Source organism: Phacochoerus africanus, chromosome 8 (assembly GCF_016906955.1).
Source record: "Phacochoerus africanus isolate WHEZ1 chromosome 8, ROS_Pafr_v1, whole genome shotgun sequence".
NCBI classification, from domain to species: domain Eukaryota; kingdom Metazoa; phylum Chordata; class Mammalia; order Artiodactyla; family Suidae; genus Phacochoerus; species Phacochoerus africanus.
In genome coordinates this window covers 66,846,273-66,870,203 of record NC_062551.1, presented here as the reverse complement: position 1 = coordinate 66,870,203, position 23,931 = coordinate 66,846,273, and the positions used below count along the sequence as shown (strand labels likewise).

At 56.0% G+C, this 23,931-nt stretch overlaps 1 protein-coding gene across 4 annotated transcripts in view; it reads left to right on the top strand.

Moving 5' to 3' along the window:
• The window catches only part of ACOT7 (acyl-CoA thioesterase 7), a 100,532-nt gene that overhangs the window by 46,449 nt on the left and 30,152 nt on the right, over positions 1–23,931 (top strand). For all 4 annotated transcript variants that reach the window (XR_007136426.1, XM_047791263.1, XM_047791265.1 and 1 more), the window contains exons 5-6: positions 2,214–2,328; positions 8,872–8,958. Coding sequence is in view for 3 of the 4 variants with exons in the window: in XM_047791263.1 (XP_047647219.1) it covers positions 2,214–2,328; positions 8,872–8,958 (202 nt within the window). In the remaining variant the exon portion in view is untranslated. The remainder of the gene's footprint in view (positions 1–2,213; positions 2,329–8,871; positions 8,959–23,931) is intronic.

Genomic DNA, 23,931 nt, shown 5'->3' with positions numbered 1-23,931 from the left:
TTAAGCTTGAGTGACGAGTCTGGCAGCCACAGTCGCCACGGCCATTTGGGCCACACTGTCTCCAGCGTCCCTGGGGTGATGAGCCCTCGGGAGCCAGCGTTGGGTGCCAGCCTGTCGTTAGAGCTGTCCCCAGATTTAAAGCCAGCAGGAAGCGTTTGCGAGGAGGCTGTGTTTTCGCCATCCTCACGCCCCATGTCAGGACCAGGGGCCCCTGTCAGTCGCCGTGTGACTGCAGAGGTCTGACGAGTGTGCTGGACACGAGGGCGGTTGGCTCTTTTTCAGAAAACCTCTTTCAAAGGCGTTGCTTGAGGACGCGTCAGTCATTCTTCGGTTTTACTGGAAAGGTGCAGTGCACACGCAGTCGCTGCTCCGCGTGGGGGAAAATGAGGATGTGTGTTGATGGAGGAAGAGGCTGAGTTGTTCCTGGCGACGTGGACATTCGCGAGGCTTTGTTTCTTTTGAGCAAACCACTCAGCCCCTCTCAAAGCCTCCTTTAGAGCTGTGTTCTCCAGCCCATGATTTCAGTAATTAAGCCGCAGAATGGGTTCAGACCTGTGCCGTTTTGGAGCAGAGCCACAGGCAGGAAAAGCAAAACGTTTAAAATTGGCTTTTGAAGGAAGGCCTGAAATTGCAGGGAGCAGAGCGCAGCCCTGAGCCCGGCGGCCTCTCCATGGGCTCGGCCGGAAATGCTGGTAAATGAGAGGGCAGAAGCCATAGCTCATCAGAAGGACAGCGACTGAGGGCACCTGGGGACCCCGCCTCTGAGGGACCCGGGGGCCGGGGGCTGTTCCCTTTTCTGGGCACCAGCATTGTCCCTTGTGCCAGGCTTCGTTTTCACATTTTTTATAACTTCTTGTGTTAGAAGCCCCCGGGATCCATCAGGAGAGCTTAGTGGGGCTGTTCTGGTGTTTTGGGGGGGAGGGGTGTTCCTTACAACGATCAGCCTGTCCTGCCAGCTGCCCCGTGTCAGGGGCACACAGGGACCTGCCCTCATCTCGCCCTGTCTGTAGGGGAGGGGACGCAGCCTCTCTGGGGGTCCCTGACTCTAGTTCTGTCCAGGAAAGAACCGTAGGAGGGAACGGGGCAGATGTGACATGGTTGTTGGGGTGGTCGTGTTTTTTTTTGTTTTGTTTTTTGTTTTGTCTTTTTGCCATTTCTTGGGCCGCTCCTGTGGCATATGGAGGTTCCCAGGCTAGGGGTCGAATCGGAGCTTTAGCCACCGGCCTACACCAGAGCCACAGCAATGCAGGATCCGAGCCGCGTCTGCAACCTACACCACAACTCTCGGCAACTCCGGATCCTTAACCCACTGAGCGAGGCCAGGGATCGAACCCTCAACCTCATGGTTCCTAGTCGGATTCGTTAACCACTGCGCCACGACAGGAACTCCTGGGGCGGTCGTGTTTTAATGCTGAAAAATTGGGAGCAGACTGAATGTCTGGATTTAATGGATCCATCATATAAGTTATGGCGGGATGGTTCAGTGGGAGGACAAAATTCTCTGATTTTTACATGTTTAGTTGGAGTTTTTTCAATTTTTTTAAATTTTTTATTTTAAGGGGAGCACCTGTGGCATATGGAAGTTCCCAGGCTAGGGGTTGAATCAGATCTGCAGCTGCCAGCCTACACCACAGCCATAGCAATATGGGATTTGAGCCACATCTGTGACCTACACCACAGTTCACAGCAACGCCAGATCCTTAACCCACTGGGCCAGGCCAGGGATTGAACCCCAGTCCTCATTGGTACTCTTGAGTTCGTTACCACTGAGCCACAACGGGAACTCCAATGTTTTTTTTTGTTTTTTGTTTTTTTGGGGGGGGCTGCACCTGCGGCATGTGGAAGTTCCCAGGCCAGGGATCTAACCTGCACCACAGCAGTGACTCAAGCTGCTGCAGTGACAACGCCTGGTCCTTAACCTGCTGAGCCACTGGGAAACTCCACTACTGTTACTTTCAAGTTTCACATACAGCGTGGCGCAACTCTTTAAATACACACGGGCATACGCTAATTCTAGGGTGGACATAAAGCAAAGCTCTGACTCAGCTTCCCTGGGTGGGAAGGCTGCACGGCGTTTCCCCCTGCTCTGTGTTTGTATGATTTATGTTAAACATCTATTATTTGAGGAAAAACAGATAGTCCCGGATACAAAAAGGCAGGTTCACAAGGAGTCTGAGCGCGAGGCTGGTCTGACGGCCCCTGTCCCCCCCCAGTACTCCCGGCAGGAGCAGGAGGAGGAGGGCCGCAAGCGCTACGAGGCCCAGAAGCTGGAGCGCATGGAGACCAAGGGGAGGAACGGGGACATCGTCCAGCCTGTCCTGAACCCAGGTAGGAGCTGGGTGCCGGCTGGCCCGAAGGAGCGCGGCGCTTCCCCAGCGCCCTCATCTCGGGGCCAGTGTCCCAGGCACTGTCTCCCGGGACAGGCTCGTGTCCCCTGGGCCCTGCCCTGCACCTTACAAGCCTCTTCCCAGGAGCTCAGCCGACCTTGGGGCTGAGGGCCGTGCCTGGAGGCCTCAGCGCCTCCGTGGCCGGGAGGCTCCCTGTGGGGAGGGCCTCCGCTGCCCGGGCAGAGGGCAGCATGCCTCGTGGAGAAGTTCCTCTTCTCCATCGGCCCCAGGTTCGCCAGGTACGCGTTTCTGATGAGATTTCCATTTCATAAAAAAGGCAAAGTGGCCACTACTTTCCCCACATTGTTCTCCCCACCCGCTGCCCTGACGTGGCCTCAGGCACGCGTGGCCCAGAAAGCTTGCCAGGCGCCTGAAACCTGGCGGCGCTGCTTCCTTCCCATCCTCCTACCTGTGCCAGCAAGTCCAGGGCCGTCCAGCTTTAGCAGAACATCTGTCCATGTCCAAATAGGCGAGGGAGGTTTTCCCCGAGTCCCTCGCGGCATCCCCTGATTTATCGTGTGGAGCGCATGCCCTGTGCCCTCTGCCTCCCTGTCGGCCAGGCTCCTGTGATGAGTTCTGTTTCGTGCCAGGTCACAGAGCGACACTGCAGGGACCCTGGCCACCATGGGGTGACTTGCCCATCTCTGGTGCTCTGGGCTCTGCCCCCTCCCGGCCCCGACCCTACAGGTCCCACCCCCTCCCAGCTCAGCTAGACCCCTGATCTTGCTGAGGCGGAGTGCTGTCAGCTCCCTGCTCTGGCTGGAGAAGCATCTGCTGCCCTCCAGCCCTCTGGGCTGCAGCCCACTTTCGGTGTCAGGATGGCAGTGGAGGGGATGGGAGTGGTGAAAACCAGAAGGTGTGCAGATTAGGACTGGACTTTCTGGGCTTCCAGTTCTGTTGTTTTTGGGTGTGCCCTTGGGCAGCAGCTGGCCGCCCTGTGTAGGAGTCTGCAGACCCCCGGTCTCATGCTCACCCTTCCCGAGGTCCACCCTCACCTGCTTATGCTGAAGGCCAGGGCAGTGTGGGTTGGTGGCTTTACTGTTCTGCTTTTCAACAAACTCCAAAAAAAATCCCGCAAACAACAACAAAACTACCTGTCTGTATAAATAGAATGTTGCGGCTTTCATGAAACCTGGCGAAGCTGTGTCTTTTAAAGATGAGACATAAGCAGATGTGGGTTTATGACAGGTAAGCCTCACGACAGGCCTGGGTTGGGGCTCTTGTGATGATCCAGGCCCCGGGGCGCGTGCCACGAGCAGGCAGTGACTTCGGGCTCAGGCACTGCTCTCGAGAGGGCAGGTCAGCAGGCAGGTCAGTCAGAGGCCCGGGGAGAGGACTGCAGAGGGACATGGGGTGCAGAGATGCCCTGAGAAAGACACCACCGGTGCTGGGAGTGTCCCTGGGGAGAGAGAGGCTGGCTCAGGCTGAATGTCACCCAGGCCCCTGGGCCCTGCAGCTGGGAGCTTCGGTCACAAACGTTTGCCCATATAATCAAGTTACAGGTTTCCAGATGAGATTATCCTGCATTGCCCAGGTGGGCCCCAAATCCAGTGACCAGTGTCCTTGTAGGAGACATAAGGGAAGACACAACATCAGACCAAAAGCAGCCCACAGGGGAGCTGGGAAAGGGGCTGCCTGACCTCTGAGGCTGGGCCCCCCTGCCCCCAGTCTTGGGTGGTTGCTGGCAAGTGCTTGGGATGGAAGCTGAAGGCTTTGTGAACCCTGAGGTTAATCCTGGTTTACTCTTTTGACTGGCTGTCTGGGAAGATAAATTTACTCAGGGTCCTCAGTCGTTTAAACTCCTTCACTCATGAGATTATTTTCTGTGTTGTGCCATCCTCTGTTGGATTATAAAGCTGATACATAATATTTTTCAGGATCTATTGTCGATACTAATGAAAGGTGGTGTTCTGAATCTCAAGATTCCTTTTTTCTTTTTTTTTTTTTTGTCTTTTTAGGGCCACACCTGTGGCATATGGAAGTTCCAGCTGCTGGAACACCACAGCCACAGCAACGCCAGATGCATGCCACATCTACGACCTACACTGAAGCCTGGGGTGATGCCGGATCCTTTAACCCAATGAGCCGGGCCAGGGATCAAACCAGCCTCTCCATGGATACTTGTCAGGTTCTTAACCCCCTGAGCCACAATGGAAACTCCTCTCAAAACCTCTTGATAGATTTTTACAAGCTTTTATTTTTTACTTTTTTGGCCCTAATAAAAAGGCACCTTTCTCAGAAATAGGGACTTCTTAAGGAAGTCGCACATCCATTCTTTGGTCTTCTGGAACACTGCAGTGAGCTCTTGGCATGGAGTCTTCTAACACCGGCACCCCTTCCCGTGGGAGGACTCCCAGCCCCACGCTGGTGAGGAGGCTTGGCCCTCGACCTGCCACCCCCTGCCTGCAAGTCCCCTGGACCTGCAGCTCTCCATCACTTTTGAAGCTAGAACCAGATTTCTGCCTCTGAGGCTGTTGCCTAGCAACCCCCACAAGGGGCCAAGCTCATCTTTCAGGTGTCTTTTCAGAGAGTCTGGGAGTTCTTTAAAGCCCAGTTTTCCATATTGTTTTCTCCATCTGATGAGACAAAATACTTAGTTTTAACTGAGTGGGGACCATTTGGCTACGTGACTGACCCGTCTGTTTGGGCAGCTGTCGGGTTGATGACAAAATGAGCCTACCTTATCCCCGGCCCGTGGGTTTGAGGCATGTTCACCTCAGTCTGGCCCCCACTGCCAGGACAGCCACGATCTTGGCAAGTCAGACCGGCCCCTGGTTCCTAGCCTGGCTCTCCTCCCTGGGGTCAGCCAGTGCCTGGCTGCCTTCACAGGCCGATCCGCTCCGAGCTGTGCACAGGAGCGCTGGCTGCCTGTTTAGGGCTCACTCTGGGTGGGAGAGCCTTCTCCCCAGGGTCTGGCCAGACCCCACACCCTGCAGCAGAACCTGCTCTGTGGAGGGAGTGCGCTCGGGGGACAGGGGCAGGAGGGAGCAGGAGGAGGAATATAGCGGGTTCCTGTATTAGGCTGGGCTTGAACCCCAGCTCTGCTCCGTGGGGCTTTGGCCTTCTGTACCTCTGTTTCCTTAGCTGGAAACGCAGGGGAGGGAGTCCTGACTTTGTCTCTGGCCGTGTTGAAGCGCCCCCTGCCCCAGGGAATCATCTCGGAACTGCAGGTTCAAAGATTCGGCTCGGCGTTAGTCAAGGTCAGGTTAGCGGCTTCAGCTTAAAGTCCTGGTGCCTGACACAGTAGGTCAGTTTCCCGTCAAGACCTAATCGAGGGTTTTCTCCAGCACGTGTCTTCTCGGGGACTCGGGCCGTTTGAGCTCATGGCTCTGCATCTTGAGTAGGTGGCTCTCGGGGCGGGGGGACCTTGGGCCGGGGAGGAGCAGGAAGCTCACCCATGGGGCTGTGGTTGGGACACTGCTTCTCATACCCCTGTGGCTGGGAAACGTGGTCTGGGTATGATGGGGGCGGGGGAGGAGCCACAGCTGTCCCCGTCCTACCTTCTGGTCACATGTGGTCACCTCAGCTTCAAGGACCCCGACCCCGAGTCCCATCCCGCCCACACATGCATTTGTTAAGGCAGCGCTGGCAGCAAGCACGGATGACCTGATCCCCGTGGCTTGACCTTTGGAGGTTGTCTTCACACTTCCCTTGGGTTCCCTGAGAAACAGGATGTGAGGGACAGGGGGAAAGGCCACGGAGGACGACCAAGGCCAGGAAGTACCTGATCCGGGGGACATGGTCCCCCCGCCCCCACCCCAGTAGAGCCGTGGGAGTTACAGTGGCGGCCAAGGGAAGGAGGGCTTGGGGCTTGGGGGTGGAGTGTGGTTTTTTTTTTTCCCATCAGCATTTTGGTGTTTTCACTAGTTAAAAGCACATCACTGCCAAGTCATGAGAACATTGAATCATTAGACAGCTGCTTAACAGATATTTGAAACATTGCCTCATACCTTCGACTACGTTGTTTCAGTTGTTTCAGATGGCTTGTCATTTGAATGAGTAGATATTTGACGTGACAAAGACGTTTGCATGCTGTTTCCATTGTTTGAAGTTTTAAAAAATTCTTTTGCCCTTCTCTGCACACACACCTCTTCGCTGGTCCGAGCAGCTGCTGAGAGTGGAGCCAAGTTTGAGGCTTTTCATTTCCATTCATGCTGTCAAATAGCTACTTCGATGTCTTTTGTGAGCAGGACACAAAGCAGAGAAAGCGTTGCAGGGCAGCCCGTGGCTCTGGGGGCTTTTTCTTTTGCAGAGAGAGGCCCATGGGAGACGGTCCTTGGGGATCGGGGTGTCGCGGGCTGGGCAGCGCTGGCTCCCAGTGTTTCCCTGATGGTTGTGGCGGCAGAGGGACTCCATTGATGTCCTCTGTGGCTCCTCAGGCTGTGTCCTTCCTCCCAGCCTCCCCAGGCAGGGTCTGGACATCCAGAGCCATGGTAGCCGTGACCCTGGGTGCCCCCTGACCAGCAGGGACTGTAACCCACCCCTCCTGAGCACGAGGTTTTTGGCAGATTTAGGAACTGGACGGGGCAGAGGCCCTCTCATCCTGTGCAGTGCGTCCGGCTACTTTACCCTGAGGCCCAGCGTGGTCTCAGGTGACCTTGGCCGTTCCGGATGCCCTGGGCCCTGGAAACGGCTGGGAGAGGGAGCCTCTCTTTCTTGGGTCCTCTGTGCTGCTGCAGCCCCAGAGACACAGTGGACCCTGAAGCTCCTCTCCCGGAGCCTCGCGCTCAGGGTTGCCCGTGTCACCTGCTGGCTGGGTGTAGACACTGTCCTTGCACACTTGCCCAGAGGGGCCCTCGCCAGGTGGGTGGGCTGGATGGCGGAGTCCCCCTACTGTGGCCTCTTGGGAGGCCGTTCTCCCCTGGGCTGCTGACCACCAGCCCCTGATGCCATGGCAGGCTGCTGCTTCCTGTGTCCCCAGCTTGAGGGTTGAGTGTTGAGGGTACTGCCTGGCAGAGCCCAAGGCGGGAGTTGGGACCTCCTGTGACAGCTGGCACCTCTGCTGGCCGGCCGCACACATGAGCCAGCAGGTGCAGGGAGCAGGCTGGTCACCAGAACCCCCGGAGTTGGGAACTGACTGTGGGTGAAAGTGAGGACCGCCTACTCCTCCCCCGCCCAAGGTGGGGCCACTTCACTGCTTCCGACACCGCCAAGGCCCCTTCCAGCAGGAGCATCTTGAGATGCTGGAGTCCTTCCCACAGGGCCTCTCAGAGCAGATGGCACTTCACATATGAGCTTGAAACAAAATCTCTACACTGTGAGGCTTGAGAACAAACAGAAAGCATCTTGAGTTTGCAAGTAAAGCCTTAAGGCCCCACCTCACCCGAACTCCAGCCTTCCCACTTCGGGACCCCTTCAGGCAGCCACCCAGCCTCGGCTCCCACGTGGGCAACCGCTGACGCTTGGGAGACACAGACCCCAGGCCCGATAGAGGAAGGACCCTTCTTCACCTGCAGCGTGTTCCGGCCCCTCGGGCCTGGAGGGCCGGCTTCCTCGACAGCTTGGTCTTGCTGGGGCAGGAAAGGGCTGCCCTTTCCAGGCAGGAAATGGGCACCACTGCTTCACGGAAGGCCTTGGAAAAGTAGAGGAGCGAGGAGGGGGTCTGCTCAGACCTGAACTATTTCCCACGCCTGTTAAAAAGTCAGTGTCAAGGGATAGTGTTGTTTTTCTGGAAACAGGGCTTTAGTTCTTTTTTTTTTTCTTTCGGCCATGGCATGCAGTGGCTTGATGTTGGTCACAGTTCCCAGACCAGGGATTGAACCTGGGCCACAGTGGTGATGGCACCGGATCTTAACCACTGGACCGCCAGGGAGTTCCCTGTTTCATCTTTTTTTAAAGCACATCCTCTTGCAGATATTTCAGCAGCGCCGGGCGGGTGAGAGCTGCCCCCCTGAACCCTGGCGCTCTGGGAAGATGAATGGGGGACTCGGGTGGGAGAAGTCAGCACATCTTCCAGTGCCATGGCTCCTGGGCCCGGGGCAGGACTGAGGGCAGGTAGGAGCCCCAGGGTGGGGCCCAGGGATGCCACAGCTGCCAAGTCTCTCTGCCACAGCTCCCGAGTCTCCACCTACCATTGTGTTCAATGAAATAGACATTTAAACTTTTGAGAGCTTGCATAATAAATTGCTAGACTATTGTGGGCACCTGTTTACAAAATTGGAATGGGAGTCAGTTGGGTGACTGCATCCTAACAGAGGGTCACATGCAACCCTGGGGGCTTATTGCCGGGAGGCGTTCCGCGTCTGCTCCGGGGGTCAGGGCAGGGCCTCGTGGTATCCCCATGGCTAATGTCATGAGCCACTAATAAAGTGGCCGACTCATCCTTGAAAGCCTTCCCCCCATGGACTGGAGCATTTGAGACTAGGTGGTGATGGCAGCCGCATGCCTTTGGTGACCCTGCAGACAACATGAGGGCAGCGTCGGTCCCTTGAGCCTTGGGGACCGGCCAGTCCCGTGGCCTGACCTCTCTCCTTTGCAATTCCAGAGCCAAACACGGTCAGCTACAGCCAGTCGAGCTTGATCCACTTGGTGGGGCCTTCCGACTGCACCCTGCACGGCTTCGTGCACGGAGGTAAGTCTGAGAGAATAAGCGACTCTTGCTGTTTTCTTCCCATTCGCTGGTTCCTCATTGACCCCCCAGGAAGCCATGCTGCCGTCTGACCCAATTTAGGCTCTTGTCTTTAGTGAAGCATAGGTTTAAGCTTTTAAGAGGCTGCATAAGAAATTACCATGGAGGTCCCGTCATGGCTCAGCGGAAACAAATCTGACTAGCACCCATGAGGACGCAGGTTTGATTCCTGGTCTCACTCAGTGGGTTAAGGATCCAGCGTGGCCGTGAGCTGTGGTGTAGGTCGCAGATGTGGCTCGGATCCCTCGTGGCTGTGGCTGTGGTGTAGGCCAGTGGCTACAGCTCGGATTGGACCCCTAGCCTGGGAACCTCCATGTGCTGTGGGTGTGGCCCTAAAAAGACAAAAGAGAGAGAGAGAGAAAGAAAGGGAGAGGGAGAAAGAAAGAGAGAGAGAAAGAAAGAAATTACCGAAATACTGTCGGTGCCTGTTTTTAAAATTGGACATGAAAGTCAGACGGCTGGCTGTCCTGGAGGAGGCCCCACGTGACCCGAGGAGCTCGTGGCTGCGAGGTGTCTGTGGCTGCCTGTGGGGCAGGGCGGGGCCTTTTGGGGGACAGTTCAAGTCACCAGGGAGTAACAGTGTGACCCCGCCTACGAAAGAGGAGTTAATGAAATGGTTTTGCCTCTGGTGTTTGCATGTGTGTCTTCCTTTGGTCAGATTCCACTTCAGATAACAGAGGCCTTGAGGCCCCAGCTCACAGAGGGGTATGTTCTACTCAGCGTATGGTTATTTTTGTGTGATTTAGGGAAAGCGTAAGTGGCTCATCAAACCCATAGGCTAATGGATATTATCTCAGATGAGATTAAAGGAAACTTTAACAAACAAGTCAATTTGAAGAAAAACGTTAAGGGGAAAAGTCATTCATTGGTCTAGGTGATGGCAGAAGTTGTGACAGCGGTGTGTGGGTGACCGGAGTCTGGGCACCATTCCTCTGGGCATACCGAGCGATTCCTTGTCTCCAGGCCAGATAGGCACTTGCCCTACCGTTCCTTTGCCCTCTTCCTTTCCAGTTGTCTGGAATGCCAGGCTCACGTTTCTTCTCCTCTCCGAAAACTCCTATTCATCCTTTAAAACCCAGCTCAAATGGTACCATTTTGTGCGGGATTACGCATTGATATTTCTACCAGGGGTGCCTCAGGAGCAGGGGCTCCATCTTATTCTGTATGTCAACTCCAGGGTTGCACACAGAGAGGAGGTGTGTGGTGGAAGCTTGTTCCATGAACGAGTGGTATAGGTCAGGCTCAAGTTGAAAAGCTTGGCTAAGCAGTCCTGGACCTGTCAGAATCAGAGAATAGGCCTCAGTTTTATATATATATCAAATGTGTACACACATGCACGCACGCACATTTTTTGTTTTTTTCCGTTTTTTGGCCATCCCACAGCCCATGGAGTTCCCGGGCAAGGAATCAGATCAGAGCTGAAGCTGCGACCTATGCCGCAGCTGTGGCAACACCAGATCCTTTAACCCACTGCACCAGGCCTGGGATCAAACCTGCATCCTGGTGCTACAGAGATGCCACCGATCCCGCTGTGCCGCTGTGCAACTCCAGTTTGAGGTATATTTTTCAAGTTTCTTTCTTTTTTTTTTTTTTGTCTTTTTGCCATTTCTTGGGCTGCTCCTGCAGCATATGGAGGTTCCCAAGCTAGGGGTCCAATCAGAGCTGTAGCCACCAGCCTACACCAGAGCCACAGCAACGCGGGATCCAAGCCGAGTCTGCAACCTACACCACAGCTCACAGCAACGCTGGATCGTTAACCCACTGAGCAAGAGCAGGGATCGAACCCGCAACCTCATGGTTCTTAGTCAGATTCTTTAACCACTGCGCCACGATGGGAACTCCTAAAGTTTATTTCTTTTTTTTAACTAATCCTCTTTTGTGTGTTTCTTTATTCAACTTCCTTGTTATTTTCCTCTTTCAACTATACACTGGCCATGATGCCCTTTGATCTGATTATCCCGGGCTCACCTAAGGGAAGCTCCTCTTTGGAACAGACGATGCTTTCCAGGCCCGTGCCTGTTAGGACAATCGAGGGTCTCTCCACTCGGAGAGCAGCCAGGCCTTCACCAGCTCTTGGCTCCCTCCTGGAAGTGGGGGGCAGCCTGACCCTTGGAGCCTAACCATCCGAAGGCCGGGTTTCTGTAACTGCTACCTTTGCTCTTCGAGCCTCGCAGAGCGCCCTTCTACTTGCAGTTTGTGAGACTCTGTGCTAAAATTTTTTGCTCGTTTCGTCCAGCTATTGGAGATGCACTAAATGTGGAGTTTCCACCATCGCCGTCTCCGTGGCAAAGCGTCCAGACTCTTAAGTCTGGTCTCCTTTCCTCCCGTGCTGAGAGGCGGCCGTGAAATGCAGGGAGTGGGAGAATTGTCAGCATCCCCGGATCCTACAGCGTGTCGTGTCCATTTATGGAGCCCGCGAGGCTACGTTTGAGAGAGGCGTGGTTTTTTAAAAAATTATTTAATGAAAAAAAAATTTATTTTTGACCATGCATGCCCACAGCTTGCGAAAGTTCTTGGGTCAGAAATCGAACCTGTGCCTCAGTAGTGACAATGCCAGATCCTTAACCCACTGAGCTGTCAGGGAACTCTTGTGCTTATTTCAATAGGGGTTCTGTGCCCCCTGTTTAAAAAATCGTGCCTAATAATTTTACCAGGCCTAATCATATAATCATAATGCCTAGTAACTCACTGGGAACGGAGGAACGAACACAAGGCTGAAAACACTGGTGATTTTCTTGTATTTTCCTGTAGAGAGAACACTGCTGGCAAGAATGGCATCCAAGCCATTTGAATAAAAGTCTTCTCTAAACTAATTCAGTTGGGAGCTCCTGTCACGGCTCAGCGATAACGAACCCGACGGGTATCCTTGAGGACGCGGGTTCAATCCCTGGCCTTATTCAGTGGGTCAGACGATCTGCTGTTGCCATGAGTTCTGGTGAAGGTCGCAGGCTTCCATCTGGTTGTGGCTTGCATCTGGTGCTGTGGCTGTGGTGTAGGCCAGTGGCTGTAGTTCTAAATTGACCCCTGGCCGGGGGACTTCCATACGCACCGTAATTCAGTGTAAACTGTAATTCAGTGGGCATTCCCTGGTGGCCTAGCAGATACCAATCCAGGGTTGTCGCTGCTGTGGTATGGGTTTGATCCCTGGCCTAGGAATTTTCTCATGCTGCAGGTGCAGCCAAAAAATAAAAAGAAACTGTAATTCAGTGGATGCCAATCCCAGGAGAAATCAATGAACCAAGATGAATGCAAATTTGGCTTTGATTCAGTCCTTCTGCGCTGTGTGTGTATCTTTGAAAACCTACTCGCTCGTCCTACCTTCTGTGATTTTCACACTTTGGAGAGTGTTCATCTCGAGGACTAGCTCCTACCCTGCTGCTTAAAACACACACACACACACACACAGTCACACACGCGCCCATAGGCACACACCCAGAGACAGACACACGTGCGCACACGTAGACACATACATATGGTCACACACACACACACACACACACACAGAGATCTCGGCAACACCGACTGGTGACAGACGTAGCAGAAAGGGTTGTGAGTCGCAGATGGAATCCAGGACCCCTTTCCTGGCCTCAGGGACAGAGCCTCTGAGAATTCACTGAGGGGCTAGAAAGATGTGGGGGTCCCGGGAGCAGGCGGCTGCAGAGGATGCTTGTTCGCTTGTTTGCTGTGCGGAGGGAGGGCCGGCTGCCTGTCTGTGGCCCTGACTTGAAGGGCAGCTGTGCAGAAGCGCTGGCCCGGCCTTGGCGCCTGCCTTCTGCACCCTGTGTGAATCAGTGCACAGCCTCCCTTTCTTTTCTTGGAAGTTCTGTTCCAGAAAAGGCCATTTCCCCTCGGTGGCCCCTCTGGTTGTGCAGCTCACTGGGGTGACCTGGCAGTTGTCTCTGGGGTGCCTTTAGGTTCACGCAAGAGTCAAGACCCTTTTAGAAACGCATCCAGACCCCATCCTTGGTAAAAACACCCAGTAAGAGTAGGAATGGACTGTACTTCCCAACCCGAGGAAAACCTTCGCGTGAGCGTCTGACTCTCAGGGGCCCTGCCCCCCAGGTCGGGGTGTGAGGGGGGCCCCCTCCCTCTCTGCTGAGTAATGCTGTTGGGGAGATTTTAGCCGCTGCTGCAGTAAAACAAGAGGGAAAAAAGAAAGGCACCAGAATTAGCAGGAAAGGAGTAAAGCTGTCTTTGCAGATGGCGTAGTAACACACCTGGAGAACCCAAGAGATCCAGCGATAAAAATAACTCGCACAATTAAAGATTCAGGAAGGTAATGGCATGCAGAACGAGTACTCATTTTAAAAGCCTGCCTGGGATAGAAAAGCTGCTTTTCATTATTTTTGTTCATAGGTTGGTTTGGTTTCTAAGGTGTGTTTTGTGCTGAAGGATTTTAACTGGATCCTGAAACATGACTTTCATCATCTGATAAAGAGGGGGTTTCTCTGTCGTCAGTTCATCTTCTCGAAGGTCCCGTTCCCTTCTTCCGCGTTGGTCCCGAGACGTCCGCTGCCTTCTCTCCCGGGGGACTCTCCGGAGGACCCGGCCCTTGGTTGGCTGTTTCCACGCAGGTGTCCCAGCCTGAGAGGCCATCACTGCCGTGACTGGCCAGGGGGTGAAAGGCGGCACGGCCCCCAGAGCCTGGACCGCTGTGGCCTATCCTTGGGGGCTGGGGGTGCTTCGTGGCCCGACCCCAGCAGAGGCTTCAACATGAATCCTCCACGTCTGCACTTGGGTTTTCCTCTGGCTCGTTTTTATTTGTAATTAATTATCGTAAATCCACGTATCCTGTGGAAATGGTCCAAAGTGGCGTCTGACAGAACACAGTTGTGCCTGATGCTCCCTCACGCCCCGACCCCTCTCCCAGCAGCCTCAGCGGCTGCTTCTGCTGTGCGACTTGGGGGCCTAAATGTGTCTGATGGGCCAGGGTCAGGCCTAAAGCCCCGTGAGAGCCCTGAGTGCGGAGTCCGGCAGAGTGCTGCAATTTGTCACCTGTGCCGTGGCTCCGTAATGCCTCCTGCTCCCCTGGCTTCGACCGTCCATCGAAGTCCCACCCCTCACCCGCCACCAGCAGCTTCATAAAGCTTTGCCTGCCAGCCAGGATTTCCCGCCCGCCTCCCCTAAACTGGGGTGCCGGCCCCGCCCGTGCGCTTCTGCCCCCCTGGGATGGCCTTTGCTTCTCATCTGGGTTGGACCACCTGGTCCACGGATCTTCGATTTTCCCCTTCGCTAGTTTTGGTGGCAGACCAGTGGCTTCCTGTGCAAGTAACACGTTAACCAGGACGAAGGCTCAGCTGCTGTGATGAAGGCCCCCAGCGGTGGCTTTAGTGAGAGAGAGGAACATTGCCAGTGTCCGTGAAGCAATGCAGTCCGAAGACGTCGGGGCTGACCCAGTGACCCCGCAGTGCTGGGGATTTGGGCTCCTTCCGCCTGCCGCCCCTGCCGCGTGGTGTAGCCGGCTCCTCCCTGCCTCCTTCTCCAGCCCAGGAAGCTGCCTGCAGCCCTTGCGTGCACCCCATCCGCCAGTCTGCGGCGGGGTCGCCGGAGTGAGCACCGGAAGGGAAGGACTGACTGTCTTGGGGGCGAAGGTGGCTTCTGAGCTTCACAGGTGAAATCGCTCCCTGCTGGGACCGGCTGTGCTGGTCGCCTTGCAGCTTCCCAGGCCTCTGCCTGCCCCTCTCACCCTCAGCCTCCAGCCCCAGGTCCCGTCCCCGATCCTCCCCGACGTAACAGGCTTTTCTAAGTAATAGAGTGTATGGCTTACAGTTTCTAGTCTGCGTTAAGGTCACATTCAGTCCTGCGTGAGAACTCCCTCTGCTCAGAGCTCAGGATCTTGTTGTAGCCATGGGTTGGGGCTAAAACAGCCTCCTCAGCGTGTCAGTCCTCCCAGCGCCTGTTAAAACCCAGATTCCCGGGCCTTTCTCTGTCAGGCTTGATGCCCTGGGGCTGGGGTGGGGGATCCTGTGTGTTTCATGAGTGCCCTGGGCGGGTCTGGAGTGTGGAGTGTGCATTTGTCTCAACCAATCCAGAGCCGAGTCCTCACAGCCTGTCCCCCGGCCCCTCACGAGCATCGGGCGCCACTGACCCGCCGTCCCTGAAACCCCACACCCTCCAAATCCATGGTGGCACCGAGTGGCATGGTGGGGACCCGGATGCCTGGCGTCCGCCTGGTGACGACCTTCCCAGCAGGTGGTTCCCGCACCAGGGGTGCGCTCGATGTCCCCTCTCTTCTTCTCCCCCCCGGGGTTGTCCTGGGCACTCTTTTCCTCCCTCGATCCACCTCTTCTCCCTCGTGATCTCCCTCGGCCTCCGTGACCTCCTTCTTGTGGATCCAAAAGGATTTTTTTTGGTCTTTTTAGGGCCGCACCCACGGCATATGGAGGTTCCCAGGCTAGGGGTTGAATTGGAGCTGTAGCCACAGGCCTACACCACAGCCACAGCCACGAGGGATCCGAGCCGCCTCTGCGACCTATACTCCAGCTCATGGCAACACCGGATCCTTAACCCACTGAGTGAGGCCAAAACCCTCATCCTCGTGGATCCTAGTCGGGTTTGTTACTGCTGAGCCATGACGGCAACTCCCCTACAGGCTTTAGCTTCCCCATTTAGTGCCTCGGTGGCCCGGGGGCTTCCTCCTGGGCTTCTTGTTCCCTTTTGTGTAGGGGGTCCTGGGAGGGGAACCGCCTGTGATAATACAGGGAAAACAACCAGCACGAAGGAAGCGCTTAATGTAGGTTTGTTATTGTTACAATTTTTCTGTCACATATGTGGTTAGTTTTACTTAAAGACCCAGAGAGAAGAAGACATTCTGCTCCGTGGAAAACACACGCTTTTCCTTCGTATCCAGAGGGGGTTTGCAAAATAGGATCACATATGTTTCACTCTCAGTTCCCCCGCGGGGCACCCATCAAGCCTAAACATCCATAACTAGAACTCAACCAGCTGGAAGGTGGGAAATACTCCTGCAGAGAACTCCTGGTCAAAGAAAGAGTAGAGGCAAGGCGTCTCCACTGCCTACAAAATGATGCAAAGAGGAGTGCTTCTTCCCATGGAGCAGGGGGAGTGGCTGAAGATGTCCTTAGAGAAAAAGAGTGGGTAACTTGGAGCTTGTGATCCTTAGAAAGTCAAAAAATACCCAAGCGTTAGGACTGGAAGAAGAATAACAAACTGCACCCCCAGGACTCGGGCAGTAGGCCCGAGCACCTGTCCTTGGATCCCACGTCCCCTCGCCATTCCCGCCCTGGTCCCCAGGTCCGAATCCTCTCAACCACCGGTGCTGTCCCTCCCCTGGTTGCCAGGTCCTGCCCCCCCGCTTCTGGGGTCTCCCCTTGGACCCTCCCTCACAGCCAGGTCAGCCTTGGCAAAGCAGAGCTCGGCCCCTGGCACCTGTGGCTCTCAGCCGTGGCCTCTGCTGCCTCCAGGGCTGCCAGCTCCTGGCATGGGCCCCGGGATGTTCTTTCCTCATCGCGCCCCGTGGCATCTTTGTTCATCCTCTTCTCCCGCCTGCCCATGTCTGCCTGCCCAGCCCCCAGGCAGAAGCCCTCCCCCGGGGCCCGCCCCCCTCACTGCCACTGCTCCTGGCGGCTGCCCGGCTGTCTGCCTCCCTCCTGCCTGGTTGTGGTCTTCTCCCCGGCTTCCTTCTCCTCATCTCCTCTCTCCTGCACTGCTTTGTGGAGAGGAGCTTGGGGGATGTCCATTGCGTGAATGAAACAAGTCTTTCGGACACACAGTTTGAGTTGATGCTGCCGGGCAGCTCTGTCCTGAGCCTCTGGCAGTCTTCTCTGCTAGAATCTCGGGCCATAAATCCCCCTGGGCATGTGGCTGCTATGTCTTCACATCAAGCTGCAGGTCGGGCAAAGGCTGGCAGGCCAGGTGCCTTTCCCACTTGTAGAACAGGCTCTGCCTGTGCTTCACAGCGTCCTGTGGTGGCCGGTGGCCACGCTTCTGCAGGGGACCCGTGTCGGGCTGCCGGAGGCACCCTGGGCCTGGTACTTTCCACTCGGCAACTTGGGGTGTCTGCACTCTGTCGCTCCCTCTGGTCCTTCTTGAGGTCCTCCCTGGAGCCTAATCCACACACGTGCCTCCCGTCAAGGTCACTGTGACCTGCCGTGGCCAACACCAGTGGGTGGGACTGGCTCTCAGAGTTCACCTGGCTGCCCCCACCCTGCCACCTCTTTCCCAAGGCCCAGGGTGGCCCTTCCCCACTTTTCTTCAGCCCACCGCCACCCCTTCTGTTTCTATGCTGTCCCTTCTGGCTTCTTTCCTGCCCTGGTTGGGTACCCAGGGCCCCATCCTTGCCCCCTGTCCCCGCCCCCCAGACTCCAGCTGCTTCTCCAGGACCAGCTCTGGGCGACTGGCAGGCCTCTCTCACCCAGTGTCAGATACGGTGCTTCTCCATCCTGCCTCCGTGGTGGCTGCCAGGCCATCCTTCTGGCTGCCCAGCCAGAATTCCTGCGGTCCTCTGTGACGCGGCCTCTCCTAAAGGCTCTCCAGCTCATCTGTCAGCCAGTCCTTTGGGATCTGCATTCAAAATATGAGAATCTGGGCGTTCCTGTTGTGGCTTAGAGGTCTAGTGTTCATAGGATGTGGGTTCGATCCCTGGCCTCGCTCAGTGGGTTAAGAGTCTGGCATTGCTACAGGCTACACCATAGGTCACTGATGCAGCTTGGATCCTGTGTTGTGGCTGTGGTGTAGGTCACAGATGCAGCTCAGATCCCGTGTGCCTGTGGCTGTGGTGCATGTTGGCAGCTGTAGCTCCTATTTGACTCCTAGCCTGGGAACCTCCATATGCCGCAGGTGTGGCCTTAAAAAACAAAACAAAACAACCACGAGAATCTGAATTCTCACCTCCTCCACCGTCACCCCCAGGTGTGCCTGTCATTGTGGAAATGGCCTCTTCCCTGGTCTCCCAGTTCCCTGAGTGGGAACCACAGCAGCCTCCCTGGTCCTCCCAGAGCCGAAGGCAGGTGAAGCCAGGCCTGCTCAGCCCTGGCCGAGGCTCCCGTCTGACTCCAGACAGAAGCCCAGCCCCTAGGTTTCTGCCATTCTCTCCCTCGCGAGGCCTCCAGGCCCTTGTCTTCCCAGGTGCCTCCTGCCCCCTGGCCACCTGCTCCTCGCGGGTCCTGGCATATGGGAGGTACACTTAGGCCTGTGGCCCTGCTTCTGCTCGTCCCTCTGCCTGCGGACGAGCAGCTGCAGCCCTCTGTCTTCAGGCCTCTCCTGACCACCTGTGTAAAACACCCCACCCCACCTGCTCGCTGGCCGATCCTGCGTGGAGACCCTTCCTGCATCTCACAGCCTCACCACATGCCCCCACCCCCAAACCGGGCCCTGGGCGGTGTAGACATGCCGCATGCTGGGTGAAGGGACCAGATCGTGAAGACGGCCTGCGAGCTGAGAAGGGCCACGGGGGGGGGTGGGGGGGGCAGCGGGGTCAGCCCCACCCAGACTCTTGTGATGACGGTGGCTGCCTGACTCATGAACACCCAGCAACACCTCCCGGGTGGGGCCTGGGGACATGTCACTGCCCAACCAAACCTATAAACGTCTGTAAACCTATGGAGACAAATCTAAAATACGTCCTCCACACAGTGTCCAGCAGCCAAGGGCCACACGAGGCTACCCTGGGGTCCGAGGCCAGGCGACCACACAGGGCCTGGAGGCAGAGGCAGAGACGGCAGCCCATGGGGGTGGGTGGGGGGCACATGGGCGCGGAGGGGGGGCCGGGGGGGCAAACGGGCATAGAAGGTGGGGCGGGGGACACATGGGTGCAGGAGGTGGGGCGGGGGGACGAGGCGCAGGGTGCCGCCTCCCGCCCAGACGCCCTCGCGCGCTCGCGGGGTCTCCGTGGGCGGTTGGGAAAAGCTCTCTGCACCTGGAGGAGGAGTTGGTTTCCCTGAACAGTGCAGACCAGGGCACAGATGCCCCTCTCTGGTTTTGTGGCCTCGTTTACATGGACCCCTGCCGCGTGGCGGGCAGAGAGCCAAACCCTTGGCCGGAGAGGAAGCAAGGAGGCCGGGAAGGCGTTTCCTTCCTCCGCCTGAGGAGCTCCTGGTCTCGGGGGTCAGGAGGTGAGGGGGCCAGGGCCGGTTTGGGCCCCACTGTCTTCGGGAGGCTGAGCTGTGCGAGGCAGTGGCCTCCGCCCTTCCGGTCCTCACAGGTCCTCACTTTCTAAGAAAACACCCTCTGGCAGCCGAGGCTCCAGAGAGAGGCCTCTGTCCATCCAGATGTCAGGGCGGCAGCTGGGGTCTGGTGACAACACGCAGCCCCCAAGTGCTCTGAACCGGCCCAAGCCCTGGCCCCTCCCGCCCCTCCCGCCCCTCCCTAGGCCGGCTGTGAGGTCCCTGCCTCCCTCGCCAAGGACGCGGCTGACCCCATCCCTGGACTGGGTTCCTGCTGCCCATGCTGGTCCTCTCGGCGGCTCCGCAGTGGACACGTGTGGCCCTGGGTCCCTCTTCCCAAAATGCAAAGCGCTTTGCGTGAGAAACCCCACCAGCCACACGCCGCGCATCCTTCTCTACCAACGTGCTGGTGCTTTTTTGCTTTTTAACATCATCAGCTCTGCTTCCTCTTGGGCTGCGATCCTTAGGGGCACTCGGCCGATGTCCCCGAATGGTGTCTTTCCTGCTCAACATCAGGACGGAGAATTCTTCAATGTTAGCCCCCGGCTGCAACCTAGTCTCCTGAGAGGAAACCCACACCCCCCAGAATAGCTCAGGCCACTGGGCCCACGTGACCTTGCCTCCAGCCTCCTGCTGGGAGCGGGCTGGGCGAGGGGGCTTCTGCGTCACCACTGCCTCCTTGTCCCTGCTCTCCTTGGCATTTGGGACAGAACTCCGCCTGCCTTTCTCCCCCGTTCCTGTTCAAAACAGGGAAGGCATTGATCCTTAAACAGCAGTAAACGAATTTCATCATGACCATTTCAAGTTCCCTGACACAGAGTGAGGGGACATGGTGGCCGGAGCCCTTCCGCCAGCTCCCTGGCTCTGCCGTGCTTGGGTGAATGGGGCCCGAAGCCTCCGCCTGATTCCACTTTTGACATTTTGATGTTAGAAAGCCTTTGCCTTTCCTACACTGTCCATGAATTGCCAGAAACGATCTGTACTGGCTGCCTTGGTTAATACTCCTCTGCCCCGGTTCACAGAGATGCCTGCAGGTACATTTGAAACCGGGGGGGGGGGGGGGGGGGGCCGCAAAGCCAGACGGTCCAGGTGGCTGTCACTCAGCTGGACCTTAGAATAACTCCCCTGTAATTTCCGAAGGGTGTGCTAGTTAAAATAAGATGAACTTACTATCGTTTTCTTAATATAGGAGGCTGGCACCCACACTCTATCAGTTGGGATTAAATATAGAAATGGGGACATCTCAAATCGCCACCCACAGAACAGCCAGTAGCACGGTGCTCAGAGCTGCTACCGGCTGCCTTGGGATGGTGGCAGGCGTGACCCAGTCAGCTAGGCGGGCCTGGGAAAATAACATCAAGCCTCTGTTTTTCAGCCAGTCAACATGTCGATGCTTAAATGTTAGATTCAAAAATATCTTTGGTTCCCAATATTTATCTATATGTTAATGGCCAAGCAAATCTTTTTTTTTTCTTCCCATAATTCCTGAACTGAATGCAGCATCCAAGGACAGCAAATCCTGCAATTTCCTTGCCATCTTTTACATGGCGCATCTTGGGTAACGAGGACGGCACATGACAGACTGTAATTTGCCAAAGTTATCTTCCCCTCGTTTGTACCTAAATGGGAAGGAACTGACGAGGTTTTTCCAGTAGGAACCTGGAAAGAGGCATTTTGGAGAAAACCCAGATACTTGATATCTTTGAGGTGTAAAAAAGAGAAGGGGAGACAGTGCCTTCCGGTGCCAAAGTGGACTGGTGCCCCCCCACCCCACCCCACCCCCGCCTCGACAGCACGGGGGGTGGGGCCCGTTGGGCAGCGTTAGGAGGAGGGGCTTTCTGGTTGTTTTGTTCTTAAACAAAACTCCCTTTGCTGGTGGACATGTTGATTGCAGCACATTGTGTCTAAGTCAGAGACGAGGGGGCTTCACGGTAACCATCCTTACAAACCTGTTGTGATGGGATGCGGGGACGTGGACTTTGGTTTGGTTTGATTTGTCTTGGGCCACACCCACGACATGTGGACGTTCTCAGGCCCGCAATCAAACCCGCACTGCAGCAGTGACCGGGCTGCTGCAGTGACGCCAGCTACTAAACCTGCGGCACCACACGGGAACTCCACGATTCCGTGGATTTCTATTGTCTTATTCCCGCCAGGGCTCTTCTCTTATAGCAGAGGACAAGAATTTCTCAGACCAGATCCACGGAGCAACAGGCCCAGGGCTGTTCCTCTCCCGGCAGAGGACAAAGAGGGCTGGTCATCCGTGTTTTATTATACGGGCAGACCTCACTTTATTGCGCTTTGCAGATTTTTTTTTTTTTTTTTTTACAAACTGAAGGCTCATGGCAGCCCCTGTATTGAACAAGTGTATCAGCCCCGTTTCTCCAACAGTATCTGCTCCCTTTTGTGTCTCTGCATCACATTTTGGTCATTTTCATCACATTTCAAATCTTTTCATGCTTGTTATTGTTGTTTGTTTTTTGTTTTGGCCACGCGCTCAGCATGCACAAGTTCCTGGGCCAGGAATCAACCCAAGCCGCTGTGGCGACAACGCCAGGTCCTTAACCCACTAGGCCCCAGGGGACGCCTGACTCACTTTATTTCTATATTCTCTCTTTATTGCAAGGGTCTGGAACCGAATATCTCTGAGGTGCCTGGAATCTGGGTTTTCTGAGATCACTTCCCGCCCCTCTTAAGTAGTCCCCAGCGTCCACTTTACACTCAGGACCCCAGAGGGCCTAGTTATGGGGGAACGGACTTGGGGCTGCCTGGAGCTGCAGGCAGAGGTTTCAGCCTCCAGCTCTGACCCTGGGGTTCCCTCGCACACGGCAGGGACTCGGAGTTGTGCACAAGTCTAAGTTTTTCCCCCAGAAAGTCTGTCCATGTCCTGAGCCCTAAAACCTACTTTGCTGTCACTTCCCACTGACCCCACCATGGGTTCCCGGGAGGTAGAGATCACGGGGGTGGGTGGAGATGGGCCGGGGCAGCCATCTGGAGCCCCCAGGGCCCTCCTCTCCGTGGAGCAGACCTCCTGTCCTGGCCTGGGATTAACCCCAGTTTGGGGTATAATCTGGTCATTGCGGTGCATGGTGGGGTCACGCCTGCCCCCGCCTGACACTGGGATCCAGGGACTCCATCTGAGTCTCGTTTCCTGTCGGGCCTCCCAGCTTAGATTCCTGGGCTGCCTGTCGGATCTAGAGGGTCCTTCTGTTCGGCAGCTCCCCTGGCCCTGGGGTTCCGTGGGGACAAGCATGCTTTTCCTGCCTCACCCGGACTAAACGTGATTGCTTCCTGAGCACCTGCCCTGCGACTCTAGTGGAGCCACTTCTTGGGCTGATTTGGGTTCCTTTGTTCACTTACTCAGCAGCCCTTCCTGAGCGCTGTGTGTCCAGTTCCGAATTGGTCAGGGGCTTGGGGACCGTTCGGTCCCCACCCTGTGTCAGCTTCCGAGTCATGCGATGCAGATGGTCGGGGCGCCACGCCCCACGCCCAGGCAAGGGGGCATCTGGCGTCAGGACCTCCGATGGCTGCTCGGTCTCCCCGCCCCGCCTGCTCTGGGCACGGTCCCCTTCTGGCCACACTCGCTCTGGATCCTGCAGTGGTTTTAGTACCAGTGAAGTCCCTTGAGGAACCTCTGCCCACATTTTGGAGAAAGAGGGCAAAACCCCGGCTGAAAGGCTGATTCTTCTTCCATTTAGTCTTGCATTCTTAACAGCTCTACTTTGCAGGACCCACAGACCAGGGGTTAATCATATGTACTTTCCGTGTTCTCAACATTCATTCCTATTTAAATTCTTTTTTTCCAAATCCTCCCCCACCGCCTCCCCCAGTGATGACGCCACCAGGGGGCCCGGGAGCGCTTGGTTGGGACCCTCCACCCCGGTGCGCCCTAGTTTTCCTGCCACCCCTGCCTCTCCCCATGACCTTGAGCTCTCTTTTCCACAGTCCTGTCTTAGTCTCAGTATCACCGGATCTGGATCGAAGGCGGCGTGGCCGCTGGTGCCCTGTGGTCAGAGGCTGGTCCCCACTCTCCCTGAGCAAGTGGCCTTGGACACAGGCCTCTGCCTTCTGCTGTGGCATGGGGACAGTGCAGGCCCATCCCGGGCTGCTGTGCAGGGAGGCCCAGCACTCATCCCTTCCTCCTTCTGTTCACTCCTGCAGTCGGTGTTTGCTAAGAGCCTGACACGGAGCAGGCCCCGGGGACATGGGTGAACTGCAGACGGCGTCCCTCCAGCCCGAGTGGTGCCTGCCACCCAGACCCCAGCGTCACCATTCTTTTTCTCTTAAAGACTCCTGGCTACCTCTGTCTCATTTGTTCTCAGGAGGCCCCTGATGTGGCTGAGTTTGCTGGTGTCTCCCCCTAAAAACAAGACAGCCACGCAGAATACACAGTCTGTCGTAAACGTCTAACATCCTCTAGTTAAAATGCCCTCGGAGTTCCCATCGCGGCTCAACGGAAATGAATCTGACTAGCATCCATGAGGATGCAGGTTCGATCCCTGGTCTCTCTCAGTGGGTTAAGGATGCAGCATTGCCGTGAGCTGTGATGTAGGTCGCAGACCTGGCTCGGATCCGGCATTGCTGTGGCTGTGGCAGAGGCCGGCAGCTGTAGTTTAAATTAGACTCCTAGCCCGGGAACATCCGTATGCCGCGGGTACGGCCCTAAAAAGACAAAAAAATAAAATAAAATGCCCTCAACACCCCCCCACACACACATAGTTCCCAGAATCCTGTTTATCCCTTCATCATTCTTTTCTCTCTTTGTTTCTTTCTTTTTTTTGACTGAATCCTC